This window comes from Pleuronectes platessa, chromosome 3 (genome assembly GCF_947347685.1).
Source record: "Pleuronectes platessa chromosome 3, fPlePla1.1, whole genome shotgun sequence".
In the NCBI taxonomy this organism is placed as follows: domain Eukaryota; kingdom Metazoa; phylum Chordata; class Actinopteri; order Pleuronectiformes; family Pleuronectidae; genus Pleuronectes; species Pleuronectes platessa.
In genome coordinates this window covers 3995826-4007302 of record NC_070628.1, presented here as the reverse complement: position 1 = coordinate 4007302, position 11477 = coordinate 3995826, and the positions used below count along the sequence as shown (strand labels likewise).

The 11477-nt window shown below is 41.5% G+C and overlaps 1 protein-coding gene across 2 annotated transcripts; it reads right to left on the bottom strand.

Annotated features, from left to right (window-relative positions):
• Positions 1-372: 372 nt before the first annotated feature.
• On the bottom strand, positions 373-10969 carry LOC128436867 (sialoadhesin). 2 transcript variants are annotated; one of them, XM_053418763.1, is made up of 12 exons: positions 10807-10969; positions 10015-10368; positions 9657-9878; positions 8353-8709; positions 8050-8280; positions 7659-7925; positions 4242-4502; positions 3188-3448; positions 2881-2965; positions 2692-2749; positions 2000-2088; positions 373-1659 (listed from the first exon to the last, which is right to left on the bottom strand). In XM_053418763.1, exons 1-11 carry the CDS (start codon positions 10859-10861, stop codon positions 2008-2010), a joined length of 2232 nt encoding a protein of 743 aa, XP_053274738.1. In that variant the 5' UTR covers positions 10862-10969; the 3' UTR covers positions 373-1659; positions 2000-2007. The 2 variants fall into 2 exon arrangements, with proteins under 2 accessions (XP_053274738.1, XP_053274739.1); XM_053418764.1 differs by lacking the exon at positions 4242-4502.
• Between the last annotated feature and the right edge of the window lie 508 nt (positions 10970-11477).

Below are 11477 nucleotides of genomic sequence, written 5' to 3'. Positions count from 1 at the left end.
TTATTGATTAAGATCAGTGTCATTTAGATCTAGTTCGATTAGAAGTCTCAATATTTACTATTAAAGATTATATAATGAACAGTGAAGGTAATGGAGTTCTTGACAGTGTAGAGGTTGGCAAAATTCACTCTTGCAACATTAATGAAAGAACATTTGTGAAAGAAAAGCATTTATTATGAATATAATAAAGTATAAAAACACAAATTACTAACAAACGTACTAGCCATACAAAGATGTGTATGTGAGTGTGTGTGTGTGTGTGTAAATTAGGGTGCTTCCCAAATTGGCTGACTGAAATTCACACCCTCCTTAGCTTGCTTACAAAATGGTGGTTTGGCCCCGCTAAAGTTCCCAGCCCCCCCCCCCCCCTTTTCTTCAGAAGTGGTTTTACAACTGGTAGCGGGAACATATTTAAATGAGTCTGTTTAGACAGTAACTAACATTAACTTTCATTTAACTTATAAACACTATATCACCACATATATCAAACTTATAAACACTGCAAAGAATCAAATAAACAGTATTGCTTAGTCTAGTATAATTATTAAGCCCAGTATGTTACCAGTCCTTAGAAAGGGAGAAAGTTGCTGTGCCGTTTGCAGTTCTGTGACATCTCCTGGCTTTGTGTGGTAAGGTTCTGCATTCGCGATTCTGTTGTGGCTGTGCAGTTCAGTTGCCATTGAATCTTACCCACAGGACATCGAGTCACTGCTAGGAGTTTGTAGAAGCTTGAGATGCGTAAAGGTTTCCTTGAAGAGATGAGTTGGAAACTGCACCTCTGACCTCCTCTCGTTGGGTGGGAAGAGAAGAGCTGAGCTGGAGAAATCAGGTTTCTCCCTCTCTCCGATGCAGGAGGAGAAGAGAGCTGGACAGCCTTTGGCCCTCAGAAGGATTGGAGAAAGAAGAAGAATTTGGGGGGAACCTCTCCTTATATTGGCCTGGTGACCTCACAGGTCAGGGGCCAGTGTGACCAATAGGAGTTGACCCTGGGGTTTTTTCACCCCTCTGTGTTAAGTTGAGGAATCCTGGGAGAGTGAGTTCCCTGTGCTCTGGCTTCTTTCAGAACAATGGAACCTGTTGCACCCTGGGAGACTGAGTTCGGGAGGCTTTCTCAAGACAAAGGCCATACTTGTTTTAAGGCTTTGACAACACATATAGGCCGAAAATAGGCCGTCTGTGGTTGCACAAAAAACATTTCCCAACAGCACATTATGATATATTACACATACACGAATTCAATCTCAAAAGGAAAAGAAAGGAATAGATATTCTTGCATAAATTTTAGCATTGTGAAAACATTTTACAGTGAAGCAGCTACTGGCCTTGGTTTCATAATAATTATTGCAGAAAAGACAACAACTTCAACAACAGGCCGGCAAAATGGACAAAAGAAGGAAAACCCAACACACCAACCCACAAAGGGTCGTAGGATCTGAGAATCTTCCTTTAACCTAAACCCACATCAGAACTAAAGCTCACAGAAATAAAGCTGCGGAAACTGGACAACTGGACCCATCACAAAGAAAAAGAAAATAAAAAACACAACAATACTCTTGCTCTAACGGTCATGCTGCACAAACTGCTGATTCTGCAACTCGGGGATGGAAAGAGAGATACTTACTGTTCCCTCCTAAATACTTTCAACCAATCACAGTGCACCTGAGGAGAAAAGAAAACAGGAAACCATGAGTAGAAAGGAAATGTATGGGTGTTTTTCTCTAAATTCAAAAGTGTGGTCTTTTAGTTTGAGAGCTGGACTTGCACGTTCATATTTCGTGGTGTTTTTATTCAAAACCCTGCGCTTGCACTCACACAGCTCCTGCTGGTGCTTAGATTTGCTCTGCTTGTGCTCAAACTCTGCGCTTGCACTCAGATATTTTGTTGCTTGTACAGATTTCCTGTATTTAATAACTACACACTATGGTTTCTGTAAAACTGGCTTGTACGGATGTTCTCTGAAGTCGTCCATCTTGATTCTGTTTGTCACTGTGGCTCTGACCTGATGCTTCACACCAGGTCTTCCTGCTCCTCTGTGTCTTCTGTCTGTGCTGCAGCAGCAACGTTCTCATAATCAGGACAGTTGTGTGACTGATGGAGGAGAGATGAGAAAATATTAATCCTCACTGGACTTTATTCATGAAACCTGCAAATAATCACAGTTCATTCAAAACAGTTGAACGTAGTTGCGCCCCCTGTCCATTCGTTTGTTTGTTCATCAGCAGGATTACACAAAAACTGAAAAACTGATTTCAACAAAACTTGGTGGAAGGGCAGGACATGGACCAAGAAAGAAGTGTTAACGCATGTTGTCCGGCGCCATCTTGGTTATTTGAAACCAGAAGTAACCATATTTGGAGGAGAGGGGGTGGAGCCTGACTCAGGGCCCAAGGACACTGCCCGCCCACCTAAACCAGTGACCTGCACCCAGTACTAGCTGTTAATCACACGTTATCCATGCCCCAATGCCTGCAGTGCTTTATGGTCTATTTGACTCTAAATGGATCATTCAATTCACTTTCTAGACCCAGAGTCTACGTCCATTTTAATATACGTTCAATGGAAAGAACCTTTTACATTTTGGGGCAGATTCAGACAAAGTAGCTGATCCAAGAAATGTTTTCTCTCTTTCTCTAACATGGTGAGATGAAAACAGTGATATGGAGTCATTCTTTTGGCCTCACTGTCTCTCACCTCTATCATCTCCACAGCTTCATTCACTTCTGATTTCAAGCTCAGAGTTTTTTTCATCCTGGATCGAAAACAACAACAAACACAACATTTGACAAAATGAACTTCATAACACTGAAACTAGTGTTTGAAGACATTTGAAGAAGACAGTCAAAGAGCAGAGGGTGAACTGATGGATTTGTATTGTTTTACCTCGTCCACAGAGTCCAGACCAGCACTGGAACCAGCACGACCACCAGAGTCAGCCTGATGATATTCATGATTATCACTGACTTCCCTGGACAACAGACAGGAGACATTAACAGTGTGGTTAGACTGATGACTCAGTTTGCCAGGTGATGCTGTTGGTCAGTCAGTATTGTTCATGTGCAATATGATGGGCTTTATATACAGCTGTGACACATCTGGAAATCCTGAGTATTGATGGTTTTAGGTTCTGGTGCAATTAAAAGGAGGGGGGGGGGGGTGTAGGCCGTAAAAGTCAGAGTGCTAAAATCACCTGCTCCAACAGTCAGATGTAAGGTGGCCTTACTACGTCCGTGTGTGTTCTGGGCCTCACACTGATACTTTCCACCATGTTCAGCTGTGATATTAGTGATGGTGAAGATTTGTCCTGATGCTGTTGGTGAGTCCTCGTCCTCCTTGTACCAGGTGTAGTTAGCTGCTGGGTTAGCATCACTGCTGCAGGTCAGAGTCACTGAGCTGCCCTCCATGATCTCACCAGAGGGACTCACTGACACAGAGGGAGGCTTTGGAGCGTCTGGTGTAAAACATGCAAGATCATGAAATCAACTCAGAAATATTCATTAACCAAAGTGAAGAACTTTTCATTCTCTGGTTTTGATAAGTGCTTCTTAAATATAGATGATCATTATTAACCCGGGGCGCCAGCACAGACAGAAGCAGGTACTGAGGGTTTTGTTTTCAGCCTCTTTGTGTGAATGTACAAAATAACTCAACACATGAACCGAACTTACTGAATATTATGTGAATATTAACGTTTCAGCCGATCGGTCAAAGGTCAGAGGTCAAGATGAGCAAAGATTTTATCCAAAAGACACATATTCCAAGATATTTCCACAAATAGCAGAGAGACAAAATCATATACTGATCAGAACATTATTCCCCATCATATAATGATAGATGACTTATAAGTAATGTCACAAAGAAGTTACAAATCCTTAAAACTGCCTTCTGCTGTACTCCTGCCTCTAATAGGACTATAGAGACGACCTGAAGCTTAAATACATTGAAAAATAATCTATGATCATATCATGGGAATGTCGTCACTATGAGTGAAGCTGTAGTGTAGCTATGCAACAACAGAGGTTTTCACCACAGTCCGTTCGTTTGTTGTTTGTTGATTTTAAACAAGATTACACAAAAACTACTGAGTCGATTAGCATGAAACTTGGAGGTAGGATGAGGAACGGGTCAGGGAAGAACTCAGTAAAGTTTGGTGTGAATCCAGATAAGGGGGCGGACCCAGTAACCTTCTGTAAGGTTGTGAGACAGTGCTGGGTTTCATGGACATGTGGATGTTTTCTACTCACACTGGACGTCTAAGTGTAGAGACGTGGAGTTGATCCGTCCGTACTGATTCTCAGACTTGCAGGAGTAGACCCCGCTGTCCCCAGAGCTGATGGAGGAGAGACGATAAACACCCTCTGGTCCTTGAAGCAGAGTTCGGTTCTCCTTGTACCAGGTGTAGTTAGCTGCTGGGTTAGCATCACTGCTGCAGGTCAGAGTCACTGAGCTGCCCTCCATGATCTCACCAGAGGGACTCACTGACACAGAGGGAGGCTTTGGAGCATCTGTATGTGTAAAAACAGAATGATGATAACAGATGACCGACATTGTGTTTAACATTTGGGGACATATATGATATGATGTGTTAAAGTCAAAGGTGTTCAGGTGAGTTGAGTCACTGAGTTACAACAGCAAAGTTGTTAAACTGACACAGGTAAATTCTTCTTGTTGTTAAATGAGAGTTGTTTTCAATGATTTCCTGTTGCACTACTGTTTCCAGACTCCCCTGAATGTCCACAGATTTCCAAACCATATTCCAGTTTGTAATGTTGACTTAAACATGACATATTATGACCCTTTTCCACAATTAGACAGAGTTTCTTCCTAATAAAACGTGTGTTGGGCCAGAGCCCAGCGGGGTGCCACCAGACACTGGAGCCGAGAGGAACAAAGGGTTGTTAAACTTTGGGCGGGAAAACATCCTCCTGCAGGCTCAAGAATCTCCCCCTGGTGGTGGAAAAATGTTCTGGGAATGCCTTGGAACCCCCGCTGATTTCCAAGCCCAGCCCACTCAGGTCCAGCTCTGACACTCAATTGGCTTAAAGCCAGCATCATCCTATGACCAACTCCTCAAGGAGGAGGACCTCTCAGGTAATTTAAAAGCCCATGAACCCCAAACATCGCTGCCATTTTACCCTGCTCTGAAGACAACACCAGGCCCCTTCGGGGCCTCCCAGCTGATTTAGTTGCAAAAGGGGGCAACCAGAGTTATTTTCTTTCATTTCTTTCATTGTCTTTTATCTCAGTCGACGTTTTTATTTTCAAAAGGACTTTTGTTATTTTAACTTGAAGAGGCCGCGCACAGGAACTCGCTCGCCGGTCGAGCATCACAGACTTTCTTTCCAAATCCACAGCGGTGTTACCGCTGATCATCCCTGCAGAAGAGACGAAGCTGAATTCCATTCCAAGAGCAAGAGAAGTTCGCTCGATTCGGCCCAGCGCTGATCTCCGTTGCAACCACGAGACCCACCGGAGCACCGCTTAAGAGGCCAGGACACTGATTTTGTTTTCAAGGAATCCGCCCGTTCGCACGCATCCTGGGGTTTAACGAGACATTCACTGGACTCCCGGAAATCCGCGCCCCACGCGCAAGCAACACCGCGGAGGTCACAGTAAGAGGCTTTATTGTCTGGGCAGATGTTAATCTAATACGTAGCGTATTGTTTTAATACTTGAACGTATTTGTTTTGTATGAGACCGCCGAGTCTCTAATGTTTAGCGGCGATTCGCCACTTCCGGTTTCCGGTTACGGCCTTGTGCCACAGTTTTTAAGCGCCGTGAGCAGCGTCTCCAGCTCATTGTGACCGTTTGAACAACTTTAAAGAGACTTTACCGGTCAAACCTCAGCACACAACGCCACTTGGGTGCTGAGTGGTAAAGTAAATGTAACTTGTCTCTGACGGTGCTTTTAAGAGCTTTGCTCTCTCCTTGTATGCTCTCTCTCTCTCTCTCTCTCTCCTTCTAAACCGACCTATACACACATCCGATCTGTATTTAGAATACAGTTCATGTAACATAATTAAATCTATATTCAGAGAGGCTGGACACATCTGGAAGCCATGCGGCCGAACGCCAAAGCAGAGACAAAGAATTCTCTTTGTCTGAAAATCCCTTGGTGCAATTCATGTGACGACCACCAGTGTGAGCTCCGGCCACATGGTGTCATTAACATAGACTCCATTTTGAATAACGCAAGTTAAACCACCATTTTGAATCTATTATTGCCACGCCTCCTCTCTCCCTCTCCTCCCATTCTGGCTCTAAATTCATAACGGCTCCGCCATCTTGTTTTGTAGTCAATCCGCCATTTTGAGAGTTTTTAGGCCTTGATTCCACGAATCATGATCGGCCGCCATCTTAGATGTGACGTGACTGCGTCATCGCCACGCCCCCTTCTTTTTCTCTCTCTCTCTCTCGCTCTCTCACACACACACACACACACACACCCACACACACAGACACACAGACACAGAGACACATTGATAGATACAGACAGATACACACACACAGATACACATAGATGAATACATGTGTTTTTCTAAATTGTGATAAGCGGCTGCTGTTGTTATCTTTGAAATATGGGAGTTTGTTAAAATGATGAATCATTAAATAACACTAACTTTATTTCACATGCATACACATAGACACACCCACACACCAAGACAGACATACATAGGTAGACCGCCGGTTTTACATGTATTTTCTGAATTGTGATAAGTGCTGCTGCTGTGTTTATCTTTGAAATATCGGAGCTTGTTAAAATGATGAATCATTGAATAACATTAACTTTATTTCCCCTTTTTAATAAATGCTTTTGTAATTAAAGTATCTGTAGTCTGTGATTATTTGTGCATATGTATGTGATTGCAGCTGGATTATGATTGCCTGTGCTCGAACTTAGTAGCCTTCACTGTTAATTAAATAATTATTAATATTAAATATTGAGATTATTGATTTGACATTTATCATTATGAGACTGATATTTCTAGATTGTATCGTTGGTCCCTGTAACCAGGGTGGTGCCCCGCGACAATAAGCAATGATTACAGATTTGTATTATTCTTGATTGATAATTTTATTGCTTTCATTAATTATTTTAACTATTATTAATGGATAACCGTATCATTTCTAATTAAATGTGTTACATTTCTTAATTAATAGCTTTATCATTTTTGATTATTTTTAAGAAATAACTGTTATTTTAATAATCATATTTCATGATTATTAATAATTAGCCAACGTCAATTCTACTCCTACTATTGCACAACACGTGTGAAGAGCCCTGTTCAGAGTGGACTGTTTGTGGGCGTGTCTCTTAAAATGTTAATGATCCACTGCTCCCCCTGCTGGGAGGTGTATGTGTGACGTGTGCACAGGAGCAGGGTTTTGTTTTCACCACAGTCTGTCTGCTGAGAGCTGTTTGCTCGTCACGTGAATGTGCACAGTGAAAGAAATATCTTTCAAGTTTACTGAGGATGGTGAAAGCTTTATGGATGTTTTAAATGACGCTGGGTGGATTCCTCTTTGTGCTGCTGATGATCTGACTGTGAATATTTATGGGACAGAAGTCAAACGACCGATATCTGCACATTTAAAATCGAAAGGACAAAGAATGGTACGGATTCAATATCTCTTCACTTAATAACCTGTGTTTCACTCACATGTCACAGTAATAGAGATGTTTGCTGAACTCCTTCCCAGCTCATTCTCAGCTGTGCAGTAATACTCTCCAGAGTCTGACGACCTGATGGAGCTGAGGACAAATTGTGTCTCTTCACTGAGACGTTGAACTTGTTTATCTCCTCTTCTCTTGTACCAGGTGTATTGAGCTGCTGGGTTAGCATCACTGCTGCAGTTCAGAGTCACTGAGCTGCCCTCCATGATCTCACCAGAGGGACTCACTGACACAGAGGGAGGCTTTGGAGCGTCTGAAGGATAGTTTATATTAACACACAGGATGAGAATACAATCAAAACAATCTCTTTATTATTTGTTAAAAGTTTATATTTCAATTTATCCACATTATTGTAGCTTCATGAGGAGTAAACTCACACACTGTAGGAGAAGGGAAATGCTCCTGTCCTTCTATAGCACAGTGATAGCTGTCTTCAGCATCAAAGTGTCGGAGGTGAAAGTATTTTTTTTGTCCAACAGGTTTATTGTTATTGTACCAAACGTAGGAAAGATGATCAGGGAGCTGACACCTGCTGTGACAGGTCAGCTCTGTCCAGGTAGAAGATGGATTGGCTGTTGATCTCTTCACATGTACCTGGAGCTGAGGGTCTGTGAACAAACATGTGATTTTATTTCAACATACACACTAACATTTCAAACTGACTCTCATGAAAATGTTACCTGTGACCGACAGAGTGACTCCAGTATAACCAGTAAAACTCCCAGTATGTTGGTTTGTTGTGAACATGAACTTGTAAACAGCTGAGTCGCTCTCTCTCAGGTTAGAGATTCTCAGAGTGCACGTGTTGTTTCCACAGAGATTCTCCACACGACCTGAATACTCTGAATCATTCTTTAGATCAACGTGAATCCCATTACTCTCTTTAATGAACCAGAAAGTTTTCTGAACTCTAGTTATAAGGTTATTCAACCAGGATGGGTATGTGTAGGTACAGTTAATGTCCACTGTTGATCCTCTGAAGGCACAGATCTCAGTAGAAGTGTAACTCACATTCCAGCCATTCTGATTCCATACCACTGTAACACAGAGCACATCCGAGAATCAGAAGATGAACTTATACATTTATAAAACTAACTCCATGTATTTTCTCTGGTGAATCACCAGTCGGCAGGTTTTCATTTTGAGATGATGACGATACCAAGATGAGGAAACTTTCAGTTCACATAAAACACAGTGAAGTTCCCTTTAGACTTCAGTGTGAGGGAGAAACACACTGTTGGAGATGAGGAACATGAGGGACCTTGTATAAGTTGCTCTTATAATGGAGCAAACTGGTCAATATGGAGGAAATGATCTGTGTCTTTTATGCAGAGTCGATCAAAGATGGACGACACGTCTCCACTTCCTCCCACTCTCCAGAAATGAAGCCAAAATATCCTGGATACCAACGCTGCCATCTTTCACATTTGGAACCACAGTCTGCACAGTAGTGATCCGGAGATGGAGCCACAGTATCAAGGTCCCGCCCATACATGAGCTCCACCAATCCTGAGTCAGCCTCAGCTGTCAATCATGAAGTTGAATCTAAGTTTAGTATGATCAAATAACTAATTAAAACCGAACTTATGAGAAACATGAACAATAGAGTGTGATAAGAACCACCTAAATGACAGAGACCATCTTTGAGAAAAATGTATTTGACTTTTTGAATTGGTCCATGTCCTTCCCACTAACATGGAGGAGAAAGGATGTATGTTCTATACTGCAGCCAGCCACCAGGGGGTGATCTCAATGCTTTGGCTTCACTTCTAGGGAGCAGTCATGTCTTCCATCTTTATTTACACAAGCAGAATACTAGTACTAGTACTACACTAGTTTGTCAGTACTGACAGTAGTATTCCAAGAGTTCAATGTGCCCTTGCAGAAAAAGGTATTTGAAGACACATGAAGTTATGGTACAATGCATTATCTCAAATACTCCAGCAGATGGTGCTGTTAGTGAATTACTGTAGATTAAACTCACACATTGACGGAGAGCGGAAATCCTCGAGTCCTTTAACAGCACAGGAAACTCTGTTTGCAGGATAAAAATAATCTGTATAAGTTGCTCCTTCCTTCATCTTCTGTTGATTCTTGTACCAGACGTAGTTCAGATGATCAGGAAGACGACAACTGCTCTGACACCTGAGCTCTGCCCAGTAATAAGAGTTAGACTTCCCTGATGCGCTCACCTGCACATGCAAATCTGTGTGTGAGAATAAGAAATTAATTTTAGTCCAAACTGAGAACACACACATGCATATAAAAGTGCACAGACACACTCAAGTGAACCAAACAAGATGTAGGAAATAAATGAATGAATGCTCAGATGTAAATGTTACCAGTGACAGACAGAGTGACTCCAGCTGAACCAGTTAAACTCCCAGTAGGTTGGTTTGTTGTGAACAACTTGTAAACAGCTGAGTCGCTCTCTCTCAGGTTAGAGATTCTCAGAGTGCACTTGTTGTTTCCACAGAGATTCTCCACACGACCTGAATACTCCGGATCAGTCCTTAGATCAACGTGAATCCCATTACTCTCTTTAATGAACCAGAAAGTTTCCTGAACTGTAGTATCATGGTTATTGAATGTGGATGGGTATGTGTAGGTACAGGTAATGTCCACTGTTGATCCTCTGACAGCACAGATCTCAGTAGAAGTGTAACTCACATCCCAGCCATTCTCACACTGTACCACTGTAACACAGAGAATCAGATTCATAACCACACCAGAGAACACTTAGTTTACTTTTTACTTTCTGTAGAAAAGAAACACATTTCCATGAGCAGCATTCCATAGCATTTCAACTAATGACTCCACACACTGATGACAAGTCCTCATCGAGAGGAGAGGAACTCAGTCTTGATGATAATAATAATAATAATAAGAATAACATGTTTCAGACTCTGTAATATTCTAAGCTCTAGACGATAGAAACTTCTAATCATAGATACAACATAATTCTGATGATAATTCATTCATATATTTTCTTTCTGCATCACTTTACAGGTGGTGATCTGAAAATGAATGAATGGTTCATTTATATTTTTTACTTTCTTTCTCAATCTCACTTCAGGTGAATCAGAAGTCTGAGTGTAAAATAGAGTGACAACATGAATGTAGAGGTACAGTACCTGTCACAGTGAGAAGAAGGACAACAAATCCACTGGCTGCTGCAGTTACACTCATAGTAGCTGCTGCTCTCGTCTGTGACTTCAAACAATAAAATGTCCACAGATAAATAATGTGCACAAGATGAAACTCAGTCACATCACAGACACGTCTACCTACAACACAGAAGAGTCTCAGAATGAATACAGTTTCTGTCAGAGAAAGATAAATAAATGTAAACTATTAAACACACCCCTCCATCCCCCTTCCTTCCTCTTTCCACTGAACTGCTTGCTGAGCTCGATGGTCTTAGATTAAACCAAAAAAAAGAAGTAACTTGTGGTTTGTATAAACTGTGAATTTCTTCATTTAATAGAGTGAGAGAAACGACTTTAGTGTCTGTTTGTACCAAACCTGAATCCTCCTCAACTGAAGCTGTAAGCAGCGTTGGACAGGCCTTTAATAAGAATAAGATGCAATTCAACTAAATATACAACACGGGTCAATTATTTATTTTTTTACATTTTAATGAAGAATTTAGAAAATTATATCTTTCAAACAATCTGTTAAGATGTATTGTTTTCATGTAATATTTTAATTATCCTTGTTAAATTTCCCATTAAACTAAATCAGAAATCTGATGGAAATTGAGGCTGTTGTCATGTTGCTGTCAGACCATCTGAGAAAAGCCAGT

What these genes read in the sequence shown, in the direction of transcription:
- LOC128436867 (XM_053418763.1), bottom strand. Translation starts at nt 10,861, where the DNA reads ATGAGTGTAACTGCAGCAGCCAGTGGATTTGTTGTCCTTCTTCTCACT. An exon ending in TTTCCGCTCTCCGTCAATGT is followed by an intron (nt 8,710 to 9,656) that starts GTGAGTTTAATC and finishes TCTGTGTTACAG; the next exon opens with TGGTATGGAATCAGAATGGC. An exon ending in AGTCACTCTGTCGGTCACAG is followed by an intron (nt 8,281 to 8,352) that starts GTAACATTTTCA and finishes GTTTGTTCACAG; the next exon opens with ACCCTCAGCTCCAGGTACAT.